Source organism: Cibotium barometz, chromosome 10 (genome assembly GCF_041138505.1).
Source record: "Cibotium barometz isolate CiBa-2024 chromosome 10, ASM4113850v1, whole genome shotgun sequence".
NCBI lineage: Eukaryota > Viridiplantae > Streptophyta > Polypodiopsida > Cyatheales > Cibotiaceae > Cibotium > Cibotium barometz.
Genome location: NC_141055.1, coordinates 20,575,715 through 20,602,025, shown reverse-complemented (window position 1 = coordinate 20,602,025; position 26,311 = coordinate 20,575,715). Strand labels below are relative to the sequence as shown.

Below are 26,311 nucleotides of genomic sequence, written 5' to 3'. Positions count from 1 at the left end.
AGATCTTGCCTAGTATGCCAGAAGGTCAAGTTTGATAGACAGAAGGCACCTGGGTTATTGCAACCACTGCCTATTCCAGAGAGACCATGAGAAAGTATTGCCATGGACTTCATTTTTGATCTTCCAAGGACAACGACAGGGAATGATGGAATCTGGACTATAATATGTAGATTCAGTAAGCAGGCACACTTCATTCCTGTTAGAAAGAAGATAAAGCCCGAGCACATGGTTAAGATTTTCATGCAGAATATCTTTAAATACCATGGTATGCCACAGTCTATAGTCAGTGATAGAGACCCAAGGATGACTAGCTTGTTTTGGAAAGCATTGTTTGAGAATATGGGCACGACCTTGAAATTCTCATCTTCTTTTCATCCTCAAACTGATGGGCAGTCTGAAGAGGCTAACTCTACTGTCTTGGATCTGCTGAAATGTTATGTGTCAGAACATAAGGCAGCTTGGGAGCATTATTTGCCATTAGTAGAGTATGCTTACAACAATACAGTGCATTCCTCTACTGGCAAGGCGCCTTTTGAAATTGTTGAAGGTGGCAAGAAAGTACCTCCCATTCTGCAGACAAAGGATATGATATTTGAAGCAGATCGGTATGTTGAGGGATGGCAAGAAGCGTATAAGAAGGTCAAATATGCCTTGGAAAAGTCACAAGCTAAGCAGAAAAGAGCTGCTGACATGCATCGTCGAGAGCTCTTGTTTAAAGAGAATGACTGGGTCTTATTGCGCTTTGAAAAGGCACGACTGAGAAAAAGAAAGGGCAAGGAACGTCTGTTTCCTAAGCTGAGTATGCGATATTATGGTCCTTTCCAAGTCTCAGATAAGATAAGTGATGTAGCATACCGGCTGAAATTGCCGCAAACCTGGAAGATACATAATGCATTTCATGTGAGCCTTTTGAGGCCTTATATTGGCAATGTGCCAGAAGATATAGTGCCAGAGGAACAACCTGAAGTGGAGGAATTGGATGAAATTCTGGTTCCTGAGCAGATTCTGGTCCATAAAGACAGAAAAGTGAAAGGACAAGTTGCAAGAAGATACTTGGTGAAATTCAAAAATTATTCACCAATGGATGCTAAATGGATGGATGAGGTTGAACTGGCTGATTCACCTCACTTGATGCAACTTTACAAGGAAGCCTTCCTGTTAGAACCTGCAATGATTTAATATGCTTTTTGAAGCTGAATTCTGAATGACCTGTACATTTGTATTATATGTTTGGCAATGTACAGTTTTGACATTTGTTGTCAATGACTTAATCAATGAATGAACTTTCAGTGCTTTGAAGTTGTATCTGTTACGCTTCAAATGAATGATTTACATGTTGTGACACTAATAGTACAACATATATGCTATCGCCCTGTGTTGCATCCGGAAACATGTATTTGAAAGGCTTGAACCTGCGATGGCACAAATGGTAGTGGGGAATCCCTATCATCGCCCCGTGTCATCCGTTGGCAGGAGATACATGCGATGACACTAATCACCTGCGGAATCTTGTGATCGTCCTGTGTCATCCGTTTGCATGTGAACTTGCAATCGAGGTCGCTTGCTTCTTTCAAGAGGGGGATATGTCACCAGGAGGTGAAACTTTTTGCAGTTGTTTTCCTTATTTACATTTTTTTTATAAATATATATTTTTCTTTTCTCTTTGGTTGCTGTTGCTTTCCCCCGGGATCTCTTGGAAGGGCTTGGGCCATTGCAATGTCAGAATGAGTCAGCCAATGGGACTTTGGACCAATGGTTGGCTAAGCCTGAGAATTGCACTGAAAGATGAAGGACAATGTCTAGGACATGGGCACTGAAAGATAGAATGACACTGTCCAGGACATGGCCACTGAATGAGGGCATAGGCCGGTTTACACTAGTAAGTGGCCGCCACCGAAATGTGAATGTATCTTGAATTCTAAGCAAATTTTGAAGTGACCATAGTGGTCAAAGATGGTCAGGAGACCAGAAGGAATGCAGATGACAACATCCCTAAAATCTAGGGAACTGCTATTTTTGGCAGTGTCGGAATTGAAAAGTGTTCGCGTCAGTTTGTGCGGAATTTCAAGGGGACCAAAAGCTGACAAAGGACTGTTGTGAGAATGTGAACCAGTCAGAAGATTTTTAGCCTGGAAGATTGCATGTGGAAAAGGCTTAAAAATGTGCCAAGTGTCAAATTTTGGTGCATTTTCCTCATTGAGAAGAGGGAAGCGTGGGAATTTGGGAAGAAGAGGCTCATTTGCAGCCATCGTGTGGTTTTGTTGCAGAAAAACCAGCATTTGTGGTGCACTCCCTTGCCCTACAACTCATGAATTGAGGGTTGAGCTTGCTCCCCACAGCCTCTCTCTCTCTTTCTCTCTCTTGCAGACTATTGAAATGCTCTCATCAGATAAAATCAGGTACAGTTGTGTGAATTTCATGCTTTATATGCAAAGGTTAGTTGCCTCCTTGAACAGGAACAGGTGTAGTTGGTTCCTACACCAAAGCAGGGACGGAAGAGGGTAATAACCTCTTCAATACAATGCTGTTTCAGCACTGTTTAGGTGCTGTTTTTGGGCTGTTATGTTGCCCGGTTGATGCCAAAATGCAGTAGGACCTTGCTTTAGTCCTCCAAGACAGTACAAGGGTTATTTTGGGCTGAAAACAGAGCTGAAAACAGGTCTGTGCAGAAAATTACACCAAGCTAAATTGTGATGTTTTGGACTCCATTGGGTAGCCTGATGCCTATGGAAGTCAGCCTGTCAGTTGGGACTCATTCTGAGATGTTATGGAACAGTTTTAGTGCAGTTATGCTGGCAAATTTCTCCCAGAATTTGTAAAACTCAGCTGATGTAAGTAGAGTGCTTTGTTGCACTTGTGCTTTGTAATTTCCAGCCTTTTAACAATAAAGAAATACCGCAAGGGGCGCCGGACTTCGGGGCCAATGTGTTGTTGAGCGAGGGAGCGAGGATTCTGTGATTGTGTGTCTGAGTAAGTCCAGGTTATTTGTGAATGAATTACCGCTTTATTTGTCCATAGACCGGTTTTATAGGCCCATTGGGTCTTTAGTAGACACTTAATATATCTTTCTTTCTTTCTCTCTCCCTCTCTCAAGGCTCAAGTCATCTTCAACCATGGCATCCTCCTCACGTGCCGAGGCTTCTCGTAGAAGGACGACGGGATGGACATGGTGGGAGGAGGTTAACTACACCCCATCCGTCATGGAGACGGTTCTCGGCCATGGGCATCAAGCTTTGCCTGTACCGGCGAACGGGTGGCGCCGACAACGTGCGAGCCCACCTCTTGCATGAGAGTGGGCATGAGGTGCGGTTTTGCACGAATGTCACACCCGAAAAGAGACGCAAACTTCTTGACAAGTTTGCCGTCTACGAGGCGGTCGAAGCGGCAAGAAGGACACCACGAGTGGCCATGGATCCCGCGACAATGAGGAGATGAACTCAAGCCTCTACGATGGAGTCATGTGGTGGATCGGGATCATGCACGCCATCACCTTCACCATCGAGTCAGAATGTTGCTCCATCCATGACGCCAGCACCCTCCATCTCCACGGCCTCTCAACCCTTGCGTGGCCCACGGCATCAATCTACACTTGGGGAGAATTGGAACCCCAAGTTGAAGGAGGAGGTGGATATGGCGGTGGCCCGCTTCTTCTTACACGACCACATTGCCTTTCAAGCGGCTAGGTAAGTGCAATCGATCATTGCCAATTCATCATTCATGTTTTCATCATCCTAGTCCCCTTCTCATTAGTAAATTGCTAGGTCGAAATACTTCAAGGTCATGGTTAAGAAGATTGGGGAGTATGGCTCAACCTATACACCCCCCTCATCCGAGAGCTTGCGCACTACATTGCTCGAGAAGGGAGAAGCGCATTGTAGAGCAAGCGGCCAACAACACAAAGCGGCAATGGGAGAGGAACGGAGTCTCCCTCATTGTGGATAAATGGAGCGACACCCGCAAGAGGAGTATTCATGGCGTGGTTGCATATTCCCGCGGAGAGATGTACTTCATCTCATCTCATGATACATCCGACACCGGGAAGAGTGCGCACGGTGTCCTTTTATATGGCTCATTGCCTAAACAACCTCCTCAAGGACATAGAGGCATTGCCATGGATCAGCCTGCTCATCGAGGAGGCCAACACCATGGTCTCCTTTGTCCTCAACCACCAAAGACTTCGGCATGAGTTCAACAAGAGGTCCTCTCTCTCTCTCTCTCCTCAAATATTTCGACACCCGGTTTGCCTACAACTTCCTCATGTTGGGTCGGTTGAAGGATTGTAGCGGTGCTTTGAGGGAACTTTTCCTTAGCGATGAGTTTGTCGACATGCAAGAGTCCCGTACAAACATTGGCCAAGACTGTAGGTTACAAGCGGATGACGCCTCTTGGTGGGAGCGTGTGAAGACCACGGATGCTATGGTGAGACCCATAGTCCACCTATTGAGGATTGTAGACGCTATGCAATTATGCATAGGCAAGGTCTACGAGGCCATGGACCGCATGATAGAGAAGTTGAAAGACTTCGTGCCTGATGAAGACAAATACGAGGAGATCCATGCCTTGTGTCTAGGAAGGTGGAATTCCTACTACTCTCCATTGCATGCAGCAGCCCCGCCCCAACACCCTTCTTCCCCTTGGGCAGCCCGTGCACTTCAGCCCACTATTCGTTGTGCCATTTGCACCCTCCCAGCTGAGTCCTCTGCACTGCACCCTCCTGCTGCCGCCATCTTTTCAGCCAACCAGTCCCTGTACAAGACACAGTCACAGTCTCTTCATCATCGTCATCACCACCACCACCATTACCCTCTTCACCATCACCCACCTGACCAACAATGTCAACTCCACCACCAACCCCCTCAAACAGCAGGATGACACATTCCATGAAATGGAATGGACACTTGGAAAGGATGACTGAAGCCATTGCAAGCATGGAGGCATGCATGGATAGCACTGACAAATCGGGAGGCATGGCTACATTACCCTTGGCACATTCACTCATCTATACCTGAACAAATGGATGAGAGGCTGCTATGTTCATTTACCATGATCACAAATTGAGCATGACCTTGTTAAGCTTGGAGATCTGCAGTTAGGAATCTTGCATAAAACATGAGGAATGTTGTTACAATACGAGGACAAGCAGCAAAGAAATGTGATCCACAGGCAAACAATCCTTGAGTACAATTACAGTACCTGCCCATCAGCGAGCAGAAAAAGTTCTACCCCAAAGACTCCAGCACCTTGAAGAGAACCCACTGCTTTCTCAGCAAGGTCAACAACAGCATCACCGACTTCTTCCGAAATTTGAGCAGGAGCCTCTACAGTATGACAAATATTGTTCCTGTACTGAACAAAAAGATGTTAGAAAAGAAATCAATTACAAAGAGGACTGTATACCATTTAACAAAAAATCACAAGATAACTCAAAAACACTCACTTATGAGTGGTCTCAACAGTGGGAAAGCATCGCAAGGTACCATCTCTTCCCCTGGCCACCATGATTGACAACTCCTACACATGGCATCTACAGACCTTTCAAAATCGGCCTTAATTGAATTGCATGATGAACTTTAAAGACAATAAGTAAAAGAAAGGTCAATGTAACAGAATATCGGTCATGATAAGAACACACAAAAGAGCATCATAAAGATGAAACCCTAAAGTAACCTAACACTGTCAAGGCCCCTTCTTGATGACAAGATGGGGTTCCAGGACATGTAAAATGAGGAGTCCACCAGCAACGCCTTTACATACTAGTGGATCTCTTGACATACTAGTGGATCTCTTGACCTACGGGTGTTACCGGTAACCGGGAGCACCAATCTCGGAGCACATAAATATCAATTCAGTTCACATGATTAAAAAACCACACTACGAACATGCCAAGACCACCAACACTACATTGAGGACCGAAGATGCCCCCCTCCCTTCTCCCTTGGGGTAACTTTTATTAGCAAAACTGTATTTAGTTGTAAAAGCTTGTGGGTGGTCTACAATCACCAAGTTGCCAAATTCAATGTCCTAGAGAAAAAACAATGCCTAAATCAATAATGGCTGCCAATAAAGACCTTCCCAAAAGTCTGTCCTCAAGAACCTCCTGAGGTAGCCAAAATACCCTCTAAGCAGCAAAACGTCCAGACTGCTGGTCTTTTATTTTAGCAAAGCCTTGGTAAAGATCATGTGCAGCTTCTCCTCCCTTTCTTGTGCTTGAACAAGGCACAAATCAGCCTTAAAACTGTCAATGAGCCTCCGAAAATCTCCATATACGCTTGAAACAAAGCCACAAGGTTAGATAACCTCCAAGTAGTGGTGGTAAAGCAGCCATGGACAGCAACACTAGGCATGGTAACATCATTATCTCAACACTCAGGACTTTACTCAGCCTCGCACAGCCAGGTTCGTGTCTGTAAGGGTTAGAACCTCTGTAGAACCTCTGTAGGTAGAGGAATTGTATTAAAAACAAGGCCAGGTGACCAGTTCTGGCAACAGCACACAGTACATTGGCAGCCTTTGGTTTTCTAATAGTTCAGCTCTTTAAGATGGAGGAAGAGATAATTGCGCATGAAAAACTCAAATTTTTCACGCCGTGAAACTCTCGGAAAAAAAAACGTCATGAAAAACTCATTTCTTCACGTGTGAAAAACCAAGGGTAGGAAAAAAATGATACTCCTCACACTGACGCCGGTGTGAAAAACCAAGATAAACATGCATGAAAAACTAGACTCAAGTTTTTCACGCTGTGAAAAAATCCGGAAAAAAACTCACCGACACCAGGGTGAAACATCAGAGATAATCACACTTTAAAAACTTTGGGAAAAAAAAACAAGAGTCACATGGTGAAAAATACCTCTATGCACATTAGGCTAAGAGTCATCTTTTCTCAGGAATAACTTGCCCTAACTTCCACTTAAGTCTTTACTTGTCTCGGGTTTATTGTCCAACGTTTCTTGCATCTTGATAACCATACTGAATCTTACCAAGTCTTGCTAGAACTTAGTCCTATTTCTCCTTCAAGATTCTCTCTCTAACTTTATGATGAAATAGTCACACTTCTAACTGGTCGGCTTCCACCAGGGGTTGGCCATCTTTTCTTCAATGCAATCGTGGGCCTTGTGGGAGCTGGTAGGACTCCTAGAAGGGAACCCCACATCCATGCAAAGGTGATGCCTAGTGTTGGGTTGTCACATGCCTCCCACACTTGGATGGCGCGACATGACTGTACACGAGAAGTGCAAGACCCAGTGGTCGGAAACCTGCCCCATTGTGAGCACTTGTCCAAGAACGTGTCTTGAACAATGTAATGGTGTCAAGATGTCCCAGACACTTTTTAGGCTCATTCGTCAGGTATCAATGTGTGACGTCTAGATCTAGTGCGTCCCTGCTGTGTTTGAACGCATCTTTGAATGGTAATTAGCAAGATCAAGATAGGTGGACATGGTAGTTGAAGGGGTATAGGTTGTTTACAGCCCAGTGGCCAGCCATTTGGAGGGCCAAAGGGGGCCAACAGACTGCCCAGGCATAGGCACCTAGGCCAGTAGGTGCCCATGTGTGAAAGGCAGGCAAAAGAGCATTTTTGCTTTGTCCTCTTCCAGTCCGCCAGCCCTACAGCTAGTTGGCCAGGTCCTCAGGCCTCCCATCCCCTATATAAAGGTGCTCAGAAATCCATTCTTCCCATCTATCTTCATTGCACAAACCCACTGCACGTATGCAAGCACCAGGCTGCTTACAGGCCAGAAAACGCAAAGGGAAAGGTAAGGCAACCTGATGCATGCGGTAAACGCAGCGTGTAAATGTCTACGAGGATCAACACGAGCATCAGGAGAGCTGTCCAGGTCAGAGGCAGTCACGTGGTGTCTGCACGAACCAAATTGGGAGTCTTGAGAGCTGGAAAACAGCCCAAGGTCGGTCCATTCTCATTCAGCAATAAAGCAAATACACCTTCACAATGGGGGCCCTTCAGAGGGTTAATTGGGACGAATCCGGTGTACCCTTTATGTCTCCTCTCTCTCGTTAATTCTCTATGTGCAAATTCTGATTTGTGGAATGCTGAAATACTGCTCTAACCAAGCACAGAATCCTACTCCAAGCTTCTGCATGTAAAGAGTGGTATCAGAGCAGCAAAGACAAAAATTATTTTTTTGTGGATGGTTTACAGTGCTCCAGGAGCACTTATAAGAGCAGCCCACACTGGTCTTTTGTGTGGATGGTTTATTAGTGCTCCAAGCCAAATCTGTAAGACCATCCCACACCCCTAGTAGATGGTTTCTTTGCACTCCGACAAAATCCTGACCGCTCCCACTATGGCGACCGAGAGGAGAGCAAGAGACAGGACGAAACTTCAGCATCTACCAATACGACCAACATACCCACATCAGCATGATGTCCACCGAACTTTCCAAGATCATCCAAGATGTGGTGGCTAATGCCATTGCCATCACGTCACACCAACGGTTTTCCGATCACCACCCGATCCCTAACCTTCTTCTCCAGTCCCAATCAATACCCCCACTCCTGAGCAAGCCTTTGATTTGGAATAAGACCGCCTCCAGAGCGCCCATGAGCAGGCCATGCTCCAAATTCATCTGCAATTACAATGCCATGATCAAGAAGATTCACCAAGAAGATCCAATTGGGCCTTCCCCAAGCATGCATTGGTCAAGTTCAACGGTTCATCCACAACTTCCTTTGGGCTAGTAGTGATGGGAGGCCCGCTCGGGCCAAGGTGGCCTAGAGAGTGATTATTCAGCCTCGCCATCATGCGCGCGCGAGAGGGGGGGGGGGGGGGGGGGGGGGGGGGTCATCATCGATCCCTCTATTCACAGTCGAGGCCTGCGGGGCAAGTTGATCATTCGGGGACTTCTTCCGGGTGGTGAACCCCAAAAGGACTTTCTCTTAGCCCGGCTCAGCCCGCACCCCATGGATCTTTAGAGATGCGGGCCCGTGGCTTTAGTTTAGCGTTAGAGAACAGATTTGCAGCCAGCCTCCTTCGAGCTTGGGACCACCTCAAACCGGCCCTTCAACAGTCCTCCACAACTTTAGAAGAGAAGCGCCTTCGACAGCCCTTGATATGGAACCCTCATGTCCGGTTGCCCAAAGGTCACACGCTGGGTACCCCTCCGCACGTGTCGTGAGAAGCTCTGAGCATGAGCCTAGCGCAATCCCTCACGATTGGTTACTTTTCAGACAGCTTCCCCCGGAGGCCCTGGTGAGAAGCCTCGCACAGATATGAGGCAGGGATAGACTTAGCCTTGACATTAACTCTTCCGTGATCCATCCCCCGGAGTGGCTTACCCCAATCCCATACCCTCCTCCCCTGCACTTGCTAAGAGTGTTCACTAGACATGACATACCTTTGGCATTGCATGGTGCTGAGGAGAGTTCAACCTTCCTCACTTTATCTATCAGACTTCATGGCAGACTTGTCAGAGCAAAGGCCGCTTCAGAGGATCTCAATGGATGCACTCTCCAAAGAGTGCGGGTGATTGGTTTCCACAAGCATGGTTGGTACATCGACCCTCCACCGGCCAAGAGAGGGCTTTTGGAGGTTATGGTTATGGGAGGGCTGCCCGCCCTTCAAAGGACCCAGGAGAGTGGACATGGCAAGATCCCTTTGCTAGAGGAGGAACCCGGCACCCCCTTCTTTGCTTACAAAACACAGCTGGGCCGTAGGATTTAGATGCCTGAGATTGAGGGCACTACAACAGCAGAGGGCACGTGCAGTCCAAAGGCCTCCCTCCTCATTTTCTTTCAGATTTCTAGAAGGGGTTGTGGAAGATTACACTCTTTCTGTGGCAAATAGCCCATCGAAGCTTAGCGGTTGGCACTTGGTTGGCCATCAGAGATAGATCAGCAATCTATTTGAGGTATGGCCATCTACAAGAGTCCCAACGTCATTGCTTTGGGGGAGAGAGAGAGAGAGAGAGAGAGAAGAGAGAGAGAAGAGAAGAGAAGAGAAGAGAACTTTTTAACGTCGTAGGAAACTATCCCAAGAGACCAAATTGATCTATCCGACAAGATTTGCACTCAAGACCTTTGATTCAAGAGGGAGAGAGAGAGAGAGAGAGAGAGAGAGAAGAAGAAGAAGAAGAAGAAGAAGAGAAAGACATTTCATAATTTAAGAGAGAGATTTGCACAACTCAAATGATGTGACTTGTGTTGTATTTCTTCACTCAAGTACAATGCTTTTATAGGCTTATGGCCTCTCCAACATGAAATTACTGCTTAGGCCAATACCGGTATAATATCTAGATATTTAGGTGCACCACTCTAAGAGTGGGTTCACACGCACATACTTATGTTTCCCTTTTAGAGGCTCTTCACACACAATTATCCTTTTGTACTTGGATAAGACTTTTTCACCAACATGGGCAACCATCAAGCATGTTGAAGTCTCCACCCATGCTGCACAAGGAGTCTACCGTGGGAGTCTTTGCCGCACCTAAAGCTACAAGGTCGTGTGCTCAACGGCCTCATTTTGGGGGTATAGATGTTTGAGGAGCTCGAAACACGTCTCCCCAATGCGTAGGATCAGCCACTAGGCACGGCCAGGCCTGAATCTTCCACCAAGAGGACTAGAGTCGGACTCATAGAGATGCATACTCCACCCTCGTTCCCCAGGGCCCAAAAGCTAGGGACCAGACTATGTGGCTCCTGCCGGAAAGGATCTTCGCGCAGCTACAAGTCCTACCTGCTATGAGCTGATGCTCTTGAACCATGAGAATATCAAGATCACCACCAACCAGTGCTCTATGAAGCTCCTCTAACGTCCTCTGCATGCCCCATCGGCAGTAGGCACTGCCCAGGCCTCAGATGTTCCATGAGGCAATCCTCATGGAAGGGAAGCTAAGGTGGCGTACAACGGCTAGAGACTCCATCAACCGCTGCACCTTCAAGGTTGGCATCAAGAGGGGTAGTGGCTGTCCTCACATGAGCAAAGCCGCTCCAAAAAAAAAAAAGGGCTGTTTATCCCTAATCTCAGGGGCCCCTAACCCCGTTGGATTAGATCCCTAGTCCATAGATTAGTGTCCAGGTACATAATACGTACTCTACCACTCTCCCCCCACCCCGGATGATGGAGTCGTCATTGTCTTCTTATTTCGCTAGAGTCACCTGGACTGACGTGGGGGTGGAGGCCACTCTCCGTGAGCAGACGACATACCACTCTGAGATGTTGCAAGACACTCGTATTACCAATGCCATGGAGGCGGCTTGGCCTATTGCTAGGATGGAGCTTCTGTGCCTTCTCTTGAAGCGGACGGGGCTTCATCTATCCATCTACGTTCACTTCACCTTTCTCTTTGAGAAGGTCACATATAGGCACCTTCACTGCCCCAAGATCTCGCGTGAGAAGGTGCAAGCAGAGGCCCTTACGCAGAGGAGCCACTTAGCCACCAAGTATACATGCTCATGCCACGCACATGGCGAGTACGTAGGTTAGCTGTTGTAGGCCTACGAGCGGGCTTCGGTGGTATGGGACGCCGGAGTTACACACGGGCCTATGGGATTGTACAAGAAGCCCTGGCCTTCGCTCGGGGGAGATCAGTGGATGCCGATCGCGGTTGTGAGGTGAGCAAGCCTGTTACCTCATAATTTGGTTAAGGACTAACCTTGGTTTTTGGCTGTTTTTAGGGAGATTCAGTGAAGGACTTTACAATACCCCGAAACTCGGAGTGGTGCCCTAGTCTCCTCAAACTCTACTGTTGAATCCACTAGGAGACGCCTAAAGAAAGTGTAGTCGACCACGTATCCCGGGAATGGGAGGCCTTCTCAAGGGTGAGGCTCGGTACTTTGTCACTATAGTGAAGAGTGAATCTGGGTCTCCTCCAGGTCTGAGAAGCTCTCAAAAGAGCACCAACGGGATGGTATTCCTTTGAAAGGTTAGGAGAAGAGGCACCTTGTTGGAATTAGGGTTGCAGGAAAGCACACAAAGCTTGGAGAAGAAGAAGCAAGAATGCACACAACACAAAGTGTATTAGATTGTGTCAATGTACAAAGATAAGTTAGCCCTAGAAGGATAGGCGTATATACAAGCCGGGGGAAAAAACATCCTAAAGAGAGAAAAAGTGCCCCGGCGGTCCTAAGTGTGTTCACACACATCACTGTCTATATATATATATGGCAACAAATCCCCCCTGGGAGTGATGGTGTGAACGAGAGCTGGCACTCATGTATAGGGGAGTGCCATGCCCGAAGTAGATCAATCCACAAAGGGGAGCAAGCCCAAAGCTTTGCGGAAAGCTTCGAACTTCTCACGAGGAAGCACCTTTGTGAAAAGATCGGCGAGGTTGTCCTGTGTTGGCACATAGGCCAAGCTGATCTCTCCTGCTGAGAGTCTCTCCCTGACATAGTGATAATGCACCTCAATGTACTTTGTGCGAGCATGAAAAACTGGGTTTCTCGCAACTGCCAATGCGCTCTGACTGTCAGTGTAGATAGAGGTGGCAGACTCCTGTCCAACACCCAAATCAGCCATAAGCCGTCTGAGCCACACACACTCAATCGTAGCTGTGAAAGCTGCCCTGTACTCAGCTTCACAACTAGAAGTGGCCACAGTAGGTTGCTTCTTGCTCAACCAAGATATGCATGAGCTATCGAGCATGAAACAAAAACCACTTGTGGACACTCTTGTGTCATAGCAACCAGCCCAATCTGAGTCCGAAAAAGCATGTAAATCTGGCGGCAACGATCCCCCCTTGGGATAAAATAACCCAAGATGTATGGTGCCACTCAAGTAGCGAAAGATGCGTTTAACTGCCTTCCAATGCTGAGACCCTAGGCTATGCATAAACCTGCTCACCTGTGAGACTGCAAACTGAATGTCCGGCCTCGTAATGCATACATAAATGAGGCAACCAACAGCTGTCTGATAGAGTGTGACATCAAAGTGATCTCCAGCATCATGAAGACTCAACTTCAAACCTGTCTCCATTGGAGTAGCAATAGACTTGCAGTCTTCAAGGCCAAATCTCCGCAACAATGTCTCAATATACTTTATTTGACACAAAGCAATACCTCCATCACACTGCTTAAATTGTATCCCCAAATAATGATGCAAATGCCCCAAATCTGACATCTCAAAAGAGGCATTCAAATCAACCTTAAAATCAGCAATATAACTCTCATTTGGTCCTGTGAGCAGCATGTCATCGACATAGAGAGCAATGATTAGATGTACACCATCCACACGTTTAACATACAAAGTGCTTTCTGTTGGACTATTCTGAACACCATGTGCAGTTAAATATGCATGTATCTTTTCATACCAAGCTCGTGGAGCTTGCTTTAAACCATATAAAGCCTTTTTCAACCTGCACACTTTGTTTTCCTGCCCTCTTTGAACAAAACCACGAGGCTGCGATACATACACTTCCTCATGCAAATCTCCATTCAAGAACGCAGTCTTTATGTCCAACTGATGTACATTCCAACCATTATGAGCTGCCAATGCACAAATGCTACGAATGGTAGTCGTACAACAAGTGAGCATAACCCTTTGCAACAAGTCTAGCCTTATAGCGATCAACACTGCCATCTAGCTTTCGTTTCAACTTAAAAACCCACTTACATCCAATGGCATTTTTTACCAATAGGCAAATCCCACAAAGACCATGTACCATTCTTGATTATAGCATCATATTCACTTTGCATTGCAGCCAACCAATTTTCTGATTTTTGTGCCTCATCAAATGAAAGAGGTTCTTCCTCTTCACACATACTAGACACAGCCAAAGCATAACAATCTGATGCATAAGAGGCATGCTGAAAACCTGAACGAGTACGACTAGATATAGGTGCATCAATTCTCCTATCACGCAAGGTTTGCACCAGCCATTTAGGCATACCTCTAGCCTGCTCATTTTCAGCCCTATCCTCAGAAATTACATCCTGTAAATCTGCATCAGAAATAGGCTGATCTATGATGTCATTTGAAATCTGCATAGGCTGAATATTTACCTCATTAGGACTTACATTTGAATTCCCAACTGTGAACAGAGACAACAATGTATCAAATACATCCCGTGAGCTCACACCTGTCTCTTTGGTACATGATAACAAGGACTGCACAGCATCTTCCACAAAAACAACATCTTGACTAATCAAGATACGCTTTGACTGCGGATGATACAATCTGTAACCCTTGCTTTCAGAACTGTATCCAACAAAAATGCATTTGACAGCCTTATCATCCAATTTTCTGCGTTGTTGCACAGGCACTAAAGCATAGGCCAAGCAACCAAAGACACGCAAGTGACCAATAGAAGGCTTCCTGCCATGCCAAGCTTTGTATGGAGTAATAGACTGCAAGGCCTTAGTGGGACACCTGTTGAGTACATATGCAGCACACATGACAGCCTCAAGCCAAAACGCATGTGGCAAAGCTTGGCTCTTGACCATACATCGTGCCATCTGCATAAGTGACCTGTTTTTTCTCTCAGCAACACCATTTTGCTGAGAGGTATACGGCACTGTACATTGGTGTTTTATCCCACGACTAGCCAGAAATGCATCAAACTCTTTAGACATGTACTCCCCCCCTCGATCAGAACGGAGAGTGCCCACATTACAATTGGATACATTTTCAACCATAAGCAAAAACTGTTTGAAGCACAAAAACACTTCGGACTTTGCCTTTAGTGGATATACCCATGCATGCCTTGAGTAATCATATCAAATTTTTGCAAACGCAGCAAACTAGCAAAGTTCAGATGACCAAAACGAGCATGCCATAGTTTTGCATCTGAAACTGCCTTTTCATCAGAAACTGCATTTGCTGAACCTTCCACACACTTGTCATAAGAATTGAGCCTATACAGCCCACGAAACAAGGTGCCAGATACAATAATCGTATCACCAGAAGTCAAATCATGAACAGTACATCTGTCATCCACAAATTTGACTACAAGTCCAAGTCTAGCAAGCGCAGAGGCAGACAACAGATTCTTCTTTATCCCTGGTACATACAAAGCATCTGAAAGTGTGAAAGCGCTGCCATTTGCAGCCGTAAGCATAATTTTACCAATGCCCTTCACTGCATAAGAAGCATTATTGGCACATGTGACAGTATTCCCATTAGGGACAGCCTCAAGAGAAGTGAACATATCACGATGCGAGGTAATGTGCTTTGTAGCACCACTGTCAAAATACCAAACATGAGAGTCAACAGAAACTGCCAAACATGCATCATGTACAGATGGGTCATACTGACAATACACGCTAAACGCCCATTCTGTATCCTGCACAACATTTGCAGAATCTGCATTTGTAGAAGCATCCGCTATTGTGGCTGCATTTGACTCTTTCTTCTTTGCCTCTTTAGCCTTTAGCTTAGGGCAATTCTTAATGACATGATCATTTGCCTTACAATAGTTGCACCTGGTCTTTTTCTTGCCTTTATCAAGAGCCTTCTCAGACTTATTGTTGCTACCTGTGGAAGGTGAAGAAGTTGCAGACCTACTAATAGGAGAAGAAACAGTGGAAGGGGCTGCCTTACCACTTCTTCTCTGCTGCTGGGCAACCATAAATGCTTGATCAACTGCACGCTGCCTGGCCCTGTTTTGCCTGGACTGCGCTTCTTGCAAGAGCTTGTTGACTAAAGTATCATACTTGACAGCATCAGGTCTGTCCTCATTAAGAAGTCTCCACGTGGAAGCAAAAGTCTGATATGTCTCAGATAAAGCATCGAGAACAGTCTGCACAAGAGAATGATCAGGAATAATCTCACCTGCAGAAATCAACTGTTCTTTGAGATCTTTAATCTCAGCAAGAAAAACATTCATGTCATCATCTTCTTGCATAATCTTCAATTCTAGCTCTTTACGCAGGTAAGCGATTTTTGCCTCGTTACGACCTGCATACAAACCAGCTAGAATATCCCAAGCCTGTTTTGCTGTTTTAGCTGAACGAATATGTGGGGTGATGTTACGTTTGAGAGAAAGTGCAATCAAGGCATGAGCCTGCGCATCTTTACCATCCCAAGGAGCTTGTTCAGCAGTGGGTAAAACAGCAGCAACAGTAGAGCTGCTAGAACCTGCAACATCCTCAACAGATCCTACATCCACAGAACCTGGACGTACATCCATACCCTGCACAATGTTCCACACTCCTTTTGCAACCAAAACATGCTGCATCATGTATGCCCAAAGTGGGTAGTTGCTGTCTCCATCCAATTTGTCATCAACAGATAACATGCGAAATACATCATTGCTGTTATCAGCCATGGCCACTGACTGAAACTGATGCAAAAGCTACCTGTAATGAAGCAAAGACTGAACAAAAGACAACTTGTGCTATGTAGCACGGTCCACAATAGAACACGTATGCCTGTTTTGCAGAAAACTGCACTGTCGAAATTTATGCAGAAAATGACGAAAACACCTGTGGAGAACTTGAAATGCAAAAACGGAGCCCGAAACAACCTCAGATGCAAATTCTGAGAACGCTAAGCCCTACGGGCTTATTTGCAGAGTATAGGGACCTGCAAGCGCTCGTGTAAACTCACCTCAATCAGAGAACGTGAGTCGGAGGGTGCTGGCGGCGTAGCCCTGGGAGCCGATGCCTGCTCTGATACCAATTGTTGGAATTAGGGTTGCAGGAAAGCACACAAAGCTTGGAGAAGAAGAAGCAAGAATGCACACAACACAAAGTGTATTAGATTGTGTCAATGTACAAAGATAAGTTAGCCCTAGAAGGATGGGCGTATATACAAGCCGGGGGAAAAAACCTCCTAAAGAGGGAAAAAGTGCCCCGGCGGTCCTAAGTGTGTTCACACACATCACTGCCTATATATATATATGGCAACACACCCTGGGAGGGAGGCGACGGTATCTGGCTCCGGGGGAGGAGGAGGCTCTCGTGAGGGTGGGAGACTCGAGAAAGCAAGTGGGGGGAGGAGGGAATGGAGCAGAGCACCTTTCAGAGAGAGTCATGGCTCAAATGCGGTCTCCATAGGGTTTGGGGGGTCAGCCTACAGATGGGGCACAAAGGGGTCCACCTGGGGCTGGGAGAGTCCACTCCTCTTCAGGGACTTGGGGCTCCTGTCCACGCTCACGTTGACAACAACGATGTGATTGCATTGTTGCAACCTTTCACAACAAGAGGACGCGGGTGATTGACCGGGGTCCTCCTCCATCAATTGGGAGTGGGAGCCATCCAAAGGCTCCTGTGCTATTGCTAAGGTGGCGTGGAGGGAGGAGGGGGTGGTCAACGTCGAGGATCGGTGGAGCTCTCGAGGTGGGGGCAATCGACGATGCCGAGCTCCCACTCCGGGCACTCTATGGACGCCTGGGGGTGAGAACTTAGAAGTCTAACCTATCGTGCCTCATCGGTAGAGGCACGCGCATGCCAGATGTCCCATATGGTGGCAGATGTAACACTGACCAACGAGGCCAAAGTACTCCACCCGCTTTAGTGAAACCGGACTAGTCCATGCAAGGAATGTTGATCTCGTGGGGGAGGGACTCCAGAAACATCACAACGATGATGCAGAGTGTCGGAATGCCCCCACTACTCAGGTGACGAAGAAGGCCACTAAGGGAGATATCTCAACTACCTAACCAAGGATCCTACCAATTGCGAGGAGGACTGGCAACAAGTATTCCTTGGGGAGTCCTAGGCATAGTCACCAAAAACGAGAAACGGGAACGAGAACGAGAACGAAAACATTTGAGGAATGGAAACGGGGAAACGAGTTTTTTGGGGTGGAAATGCCCATTTCCTATGACAACATCGCTTGGGAAACAAGAAACGGCCATGGAAACAAATGGGGTCCTAAAACAAAGAAACGCGTTTCTAGGGGCTGAAACGGCCATTTCTTGTGACTATGGTCTTGGGAAGCATAGAGTGACAAGAAAACCCATTGCATGTGCCAATGGGTTTGACTCAACCGAGAATCCATGGCGCGAACCTGCCAAGAAGAGCTGCACCTCCCGTACCGAGAGTGGGCTCCAATCAAGGACATTGGCAGGCGAGGGTCAAGGACTAAAGGGGGAAAAGCGGAAAACAAGAATGACAGTAACAGAAGGGGTGACAACTCACACCCTAAGCAAGGGCATGAGGAGGAGGAGACGGAGGGGGGACGAGGAAGCTGGCAGGGCATCGCAGGAAGGAGGGGATTGGAGGACAGATGATGGAAAAAGGGAAGAAGAGAGAAGAGGGAGGGGGGGGGCGCAACAACCGATGCAAGGAGCTCTCTCTCTCTCGTTCTCTCCCTTGTTGGACTCTCAACTTCATTGGAAGTTGGAACATCACGTATGAGCGTGCCTTCCAGCTTGCTCAAAACGTTAAGATGGAGTATAACCATGATAAAGCCCAAAACTACACCTTTCCAACTTTCCACATCCAAGCCACCTAATCCTGGCAATAATGTGTCAACCTCGCGGTCCACCTTGACATAGGATTCCAGAGCTTCTAGCTCTAAAACCACTAAGACTCACCCAAGCTTATTGTAGGCCAGAAAGCCAAGGAGTATAACCTGCTGCCAAGCTTAGGAGGGAATGTTACATGCACCCTCCATTGTGGCACTATGTGACACACTAGCTCAGCATTATATGTAATAACATCATACACTATTAATACCTTTTTTCGGTTTATTTGTCATATGTCGTGGCCCCATTGTGAGCCCCAATCTAGGACATGTCAAGCACAAGCTACGTAGGTCATTCTGCAAGCCTTAGGTGTCAAGGTCAATCTCTTAAACCGCTTGTAGAACAGAAGCATTTAAGTCACCTGAGGATAGTGCATGTCGGGGTCAGTCCAAGTAGATGCATGAAAGAGCATGTAGAAGCATTATATATAGGCATGTGCACATGGGCCAGCCCATAAGGCAGCCCATTGCATGATGCTAAGCATCATAGATCCATAAATCATCCAGTCCGCATCATCACGTATCAGGTCAGCAGGATCAAATATTAGTCGGCAGCATAAATGTCAATCGGCCAACATCATAGCATTAAATGCTTAACTGAAATCAAACTCACAATTAACAACATGATATGGTATCTAGAACAACACATTGAAACACTTCATAGTTAGAATCCTTTAATATATTACGAAGTTCAACTGAGTTCTATAAGTGTAGTGGATGGGACATCAAAATCACCCTGTAGACAAAACTAGACACCGTCCATGATAAAAGATAGCTTACAACCCCTCCAATCTATCGGTACATCATGGTTATGAAACCACTCTTTACCTATAATAACATCTACGCTATCCAGTTTCATAATCATATAATCTAGTGGCTCCGAGTAGCTCTGTATAGTTATAGCCAGCTCAGACACCCGCGAATCCAAAACTGTGCACCCAACGGCATGTCGACACGATACTAGTGACCACTTGGCTGCGTCTCCACTCCCATGTTCTACACAAGCTTGGAATTCATGAAGTTGTGAGTACTCCCGGGTCGAAAAGAATGTGTACAGTTTTCTCCACGACTAACCCATACATCCGTATTAGGTCCGTAGGATTGAAAATTGAAAACTGAAAACTAACATATTAAAGCTACAACCCTTGCAAGAACTCTAATCTAAAACAACAGTGAGTACGGAAGTAATCTTATCTATAGCCTCAATCGCAAGGGCTCCCTTTCACTTTGACTTGCCCTTCGACTACGGGCAGTTCATCCTCATGTAACCTTGCTAACAAGTGAAGCATATCTACCCTCCTTAATAATCTGAAGAGTCTGCTCAGCTTTCTTTGATTTCTTTGAACTAGGGTCACCCATAGTATGTGATTGACTATAGGTCTCTGCACCAGCATGTGAATTCTTCCCATGCTTTAACTTTCAATTAGATTGGGATCCAGCCTGGTTTGTCAATGAGGGTTGTTGGGGTTTCTTTGGCTATTTCTTCCCCACTGTATCATCAAAAATCAATTGTTCCAGACCTGGAGCTGATATCCATCACACAATCCATCCACAAAAAATCCCAAAATAGTGATGGGGCCCATGTGAGTTGCTTGAGCCTGCAACTCTCTAAATTTCAGTAAATGTGTGTCAAAAAGTAGATTCTTCATTTCCAAGTTTTTAAACTTGGAACACAATGTCACGTTCATCCTCGGCCCGCAAGAACTCTTCCTGGAAAACTCTCTCAAAATCTACCCACATCGTGGGTAACTCCTTCCGCCTAGTAAGGGCTTTTCCTCTCAGGAACCCCTGTACCATCTATATCTTTTTATCCTCGAGGAAATTGCATACCCCATCTGTGAAGCCAGGAGTCAACTATCTCCTAAGTCTTCTGTTTCCGCTCCCCCCATATAGGGCTCTAGAGTAAAAGAGGGGTCAACTTAAGCTGTCCAAGCCCCCCCCTGCTATCACCAAACCCGCCAAGGTTGCTTGCATAACAACAATAGTGTCGGTCAGGTTCGCAATATGCAGCTCAAGAAAGATCATTCTAGCCTCAAAGTCTGCCCTAGTGACCAGGTCATCAACCGTCACATCGCCATCCTGATGGTCATCGTCGGGTTGAACATTCTCGTCCATCCTATGATCATGTTGTACTTCATTAGCCATGACAAACCCAAGATAATTTGCAGCTCCTCAAGGAAAACTCATGTGTCGAGATGGAAGTGTTGTTAAAATCCCATTCGTCCACGAACTCAAGTACCAATCCCACTCTTGGGAGCTGGCCGTGTACTTTCAGCCCTCTTAACCAAGGAGATGGACTTTTGAATGTGGAGAACTCATAAGCAAACCCCCCCTTTTATACTAAAAGGCCAAGTAGTTTACTTGCTTTTGGGTTTTTTTCCCTAAAAGCTAATGTGCTTTTCAGTTTCAACTTTTAAAAAAACCCATGTGTGCTTTTAATGTTGACTTATAGCTTTCCCCCCTCTTTTAGATAAAACCATCGATTACTTTAGTGAAAAAAATTATTTGCTTTTTCCCTTTTAAAAAACGATGCTGCTTTTTCCCTTTTAAAAAAACTGCCGGCCTTGCCTACTCATGCCTTTTTTTTGGCAGCGCATGCTTTTCTGCAGTTTTCTCCCCTCTTTGTGCAACAGCCTTGTTCTCTGCGCATCCACTGTTTTCTTGCGCACGCTGCCTACGGGCTGCCTCCTGTTGTGCGCCAAGTTTGGCTTCTGCCTTCTGGAGCCTGCAGATTGGCTGCCCAGGGTTGGCTGTCCAGGGCTGCAGTACTGTCAGGCTGGTTGGCTGGCTGCTGCACAGAACAACACCCACAACTGCTTCAGGCCTCAACGGGTACTCGCTACAGTCCATCACATACAACAGCACTCTTTTCATCCCTTCTGACACACAACTACTTATGCAATCCTTGACGCCAACAAAAAACCTTGTACAACTTCAATAGAGCCTTTTGATAGAAAGAGAAAATGATCAGAGAAACACCTGGGAATTCCAAAATCTATGACACCTAGACACGCATACCTCTTCAGCCTCTGCATTAGGGTTGCTCTGATACCAACTATAAAGTCCTTGACTCCTTCCCAAAATCTACCCTAGACACAGCTGAAAACCAAGGTTAGTACTAAACCAAATCATGAGGTATCATGCTAGCTCACCTCCCAACCCCAACCGGCATCCATTGATCTCCCCCGAGCCAAGGCTAGGGCTTCTTGCACAATCCCATAGGCCCATGTCTAACTCCACCCGTAGGCCTTCAACACGCCAACCTACGTACTGGCCATGTGCATGGCATGAGCATGTCTACTCTTTGGGTCCAAGCCGGACCATCACTGGTGCATCCGTACAAATCTCTCATAATAACCCAAGATCTCACTTATATAGTGATAACTACGTCATAAATAGTTAACTTGCTATAATAGGCCATTTAGCTTGCTTCACCAATCCAGAAACCCAAGCCAAGTATCTGCTTGCTAATCCCTAATCTTTGTTAGTATATGTTTTCAATGCCCGCCTCTTAGCATGTATCTCACATTGATGTATGGTGCACATTTGTGTAGTCCCCGTTATATGAGGAGAAGCCATTGGTGCACATATCTTTGTGGGAACCCCCAGCTTAGATGCTGGAAGGGATCGTAGTGATGGTTAGGAGATGATGATGAGTCCTCAGCCCGAAAAAGTATAGAGAATATTCCTTAGAATATTTCCTTGGATACTAATTTCATCATTAGTGGATAGTGGTCGGTTGGGACTTGTTATAGATACACGGACGGTGAGCCGTGTCAATCCACCGCACTACCTGCAACACTATAAATGAACATAGTTGACACAAGCTAAGGCATCCAATGCTTGTGAGCATATATTCCCTATACTCTCAGTACACCCTCCATCCAGAGTCTGTCTAGATCGCCATCTAAGCTCTACACTAGAATGCACGGGTGGATAGCACCATCACATTGAATCTATCTCTTGTTTGGTATAATCAAAATTTCAAAATTCTATTCATTCTCTCTATTGCATTGTCTAGTATATTTTCTCTTGTTGTATCTCTTTCCGCTGTGCCATATTCTTATAATCTTAGGGGACCCTAGCCTCACTAAATTAGATCTCTAATCCATAGATTAGTGTCCAGGTACATAACAGATAGGAAATATGAACATGATGAATTATTTACATGTTATGGGTATATTAGTGGTAAGCATGTTGTTTGATACTGATAGTGTTACTAGTTGGCTCTCCTAGCTCTATTTCACATGATGAAACCCATGCCCAGATACCAAACAGGTGGAAGAAGACATGGAGACAAGGTCCATAAGGTTTGATTAAGAAAAAGCACCATTCTTGGTCAAAAAGCAAGAAAAACAAAAAGTCAAACGAGGTTGACCGCGAGCCAAGGGCACCCTTGGAAAGAGGAGACTGAGCCAGACCAAAAAGCTAAAAGGCACTTTCTAAAAAAGCAACTCTAAGGCCAAAAAGCAAGGCCTTAAAGCCAAAAAAGCAAAGCACCAAAAGTTAAGTAATATTTTATTAATAAAAGTAAGGCAAAAAGAGAAAAGCAAAGCATAAAAAGCCAAAGCAAAAGCATGAACGCTTTTTGGCAAAAAGCAAGGTCTTTTACAAGTATTAAAAAGGATTGGACTTCTCTTGTGGTACCATGAACAAGATCATTGAAGATTGAAGGAGATTGTGGAGTGAGTGTGGGCATCATTATGATTATGGAGAGCTTCTTCTTCACCATCAACACCTTCTCCAACTTGCTTTTCGAGTGTACGGTTAGCCCTAGACTTGTATGCGCATATGCATGGGCGATACCACGCATGTACGGAGCTGTACGGATAGAAATATCAAAAACCCTAAAATTGCTCCAAAAACCCTGAAAACTGCTTTTTGGATGTTTTTATCGCCCAAAAACCATTAAAAGGGGTTTTATTGCGAGAAAGAGCTTTTCCATGGTTTTCTTCATGAACAAGGCTATAGGATTTGTGGAGATTACTCATGGGATGAGCGAGTGTTTCTTGGACTTGGACATAGAGCTTGGACATGGAACATGAAGCTTGGACACAAACATGTATAGCTTGGGCATGAAGCTTGGACATGAACATGGAACTTGGTTATGGAACTTCGACTTGGATTTGGATCCAAACTTGGATTTGGATCTAAACTTGGACTTGGACTTGGATTCATTGGAATAGTAGATTTGGTACTAGCCCGGTGAGAGATACTTGCGGGTCTTCCCCGTGGTGTGCTCGGCATCAGAGATCTTGTGTCTCGACATCGACATCGACATCGACTTGGATATCCTACATAAGCATATCTGTTTGTTTTGTATTCATTGATTGCCCGTGGATTGTTCATGAATAAATTCCTAAAAGATCAATGTGGTATACTGTGCAAGATCCCTATTCCCTTCTCTCTCTCCCCTCTCTCTCTATATCTTTATCTCTTGGACATGTGGTTGAGTCTGTCACGGCACGCCCCGCTGGGCTTACAGTGGTATCATAGCAAGATTTCTCTTGGAAGAAACTTCCTTGGGGAGACAAAGCCATGTCGTGAGAAGAGGGAAAGCAAGGGCCTATTGAAGGGAACAACTATGAGGCCAATCCAAGACTTCAAGATGGGAACCAAGGTCACCAAAAGAGAATCATGACTTTCAGTAGTTCAGACAATTTCTTAGAGACGAAGAATTCCTTGCCTGGAGAACCAAGAGGGAACGAGACCAAAGAAAGGCTCAAATGTTTGAAGATTTCATCAAGGATCGAGCCACTGAAGCCGAAGGAGTTTAAGCTACTAAAGCCTATCTTCGGGCCAAAGGAGTCACCATTGCAGGAGGATCTAGAGCTACCCGCTCTATTTATCATGGAGGAAACAAGGAAACTACTCCTAGGCCTACTCAAATGCAGTTTCCTTTTCCTTGGGACAAGTAAGGGAAAGAAAGGCAAAGACACCAGAGAGATATGAAGATCACCAGATTGACATCATGCCAGGAAGTTCGACAAATGGTTTGCAGTGGTGCTTAGCCCATTGCATGTTTCGACAAATAAAGCTATGGAATCTTTGTGGACCAAAGCTGAAATAGAATCCTTTTGAAGCATTCAAACTTTATGCTAGCAAAGGACCAGTGTTGGATATTCTATTCCTTTTTTGTGGTTAAACATGATGAACTTGCATTGGAGCAGTCTTGAACCAAAAAGGCCATGTTGTGGCCTATGAACCTCAAAGACAACAAGGTAGCAAATGGAGATCCCTGAGCCATGCGGTTTCTATGGGTTACCCTATGGATTTTACTTTGATGAAGGATCTTTATGCTACCAAAGAGGACTTCAAAGATGTTTTGGAACAGATTACAGAATGAAGATTTGGTGACTTCTTATGTCATCAAAAAGGGTTTTTCTTACAATGCAAACCTGTTTATGTAACACAAAGGATTCGAGGCCAAAAGTGAGCAAAGAAAAGCCATGATCCACCTTACGTAGGGCAAAGAAGCATAATGACTACAACTCAAGCTTTGGAAAGCTACTTTTATTGGCCTTGTATGAGAAAGAACATCAAGTTATATTTTCAAGAATGTTTGGTTTGTCAAAAGGTCACGTTTGATCGACAAACACCAGCAAAATTATTGCACCCATTGAATGTTCTATGGGAGAATATTACTATGGATTTTATCTTTGGATTGCAAAAGTCAAGGAATGATGGTATATGGACCTTTCTCAGGATACTAAGAAGATCAACCATGTATATCATTGGTTGGACCTTCCCGATCATTGAATACATAATGCCTTCCATGACAGTTTATTGGAACCATGTACAGGGTTATCCCTAGAGGAACTTGTTTTGAAAGATCCACCAAGGGTGGAAGAGCGAGAACAGATTGTGTTTCATTCTGTGAGAAAAAGAGGAAAGACAGTGGTCAGAAAGTTCCTCTCGGAATTCAAGAATTATTCGCCATTGAATGCGAAATGGATGCCAGAGAAGTACTTCTAGGACTATCCAGATACACTTCGAGCTTATGAGGAAGTGATTGGTCCAGATATATTTGAAGTACAGATATAGACGTCTTGCGATCAAGACAGATTCAAGAGGGAGAGATTGTGCCTCTAGCTCTCTTCATTGTATATATATTGGAGAAGAATTGATCATTATTATGCTTATAATGGTTATTTGGACACATAGTTGCAAGCATTCTTTGCATTCGTGCATTCGCATTCGAGAATGCCGAGTTTGCAAAAGAATGCATCGAGGGTGGATGCATTCGCATTCGTGGCGGGTAAAAAAATTATTTTTTTGGACATAAATAGAATGTTCAAAGTCAATGCTTGAAAACATAATGAAAAACTTGAAAGCTTGAAACTTAAAAGATGTTAGAATTTAGAACTTAAGACTCAAGACTCAAGACTCAAGAGTGCTGGAAATGTACTCAATTTGCAAAGGGATGCAAACTGTTAAAAAAATTGCAGGCAAAGTTTGCAAAGGGATGCAAACTGCAAACGTTTGCAAACGTTTGCAAACGTTTGCAAAGCCTTGCATTCGCGAATGTTTGCAACTATGTAAATTGGACATGCTCTAGTTTGGGTGGCAACGATGTTCGATAGCCCAAGGAGTAAGATTTGTATATGGGAGGCAACGATGCCAAATGATCCATTGGACAGCAAACCATGCCAGAACGAGATTTGTATATGGAAGGCATCGATGCCAGATGACCCATTGGACGACAACGATGCCAAATATATTGGACTTCGCAGTCGTGGCCCAGATGACTATATTGGATTTCGCAGTCTGGCGGTCATTGTGATCGGATGGCCCAGATGACTGTATTGGATTTCACAGTCAGGCAGTCAGATGGCCCAGATGATTGTATTGGATTTCACAGTCGGGCGGTCATTGTGACCAGATGACCCAGATGACTGTATTGGATTTCATAGTCGGGCGGTCAATGTAACCAGATGACCCAGATGACTA

The 26,311-nt window shown here is 45.4% G+C and overlaps 1 protein-coding gene across 1 annotated transcript in view; it reads right to left on the bottom strand.

The window, feature by feature from the left end:
- The window catches only part of LOC147634648 (phosphoribosylaminoimidazole carboxylase, putative / AIR carboxylase), a 75,998-nt gene that overhangs the window by 36,026 nt on the left and 13,661 nt on the right, over nt 1-26,311 (bottom strand). Inside the window, exons 7-8 of the mRNA XM_086803781.1 lie at nt 5,438-5,511; nt 5,194-5,341 (exon numbers count right to left, since the gene is read on the bottom strand). Coding sequence (XP_086659907.1) covers nt 5,194-5,341; nt 5,438-5,511 — 222 coding nt within the window. The remainder of the gene's footprint in view (nt 1-5,193; nt 5,342-5,437; nt 5,512-26,311) is intronic.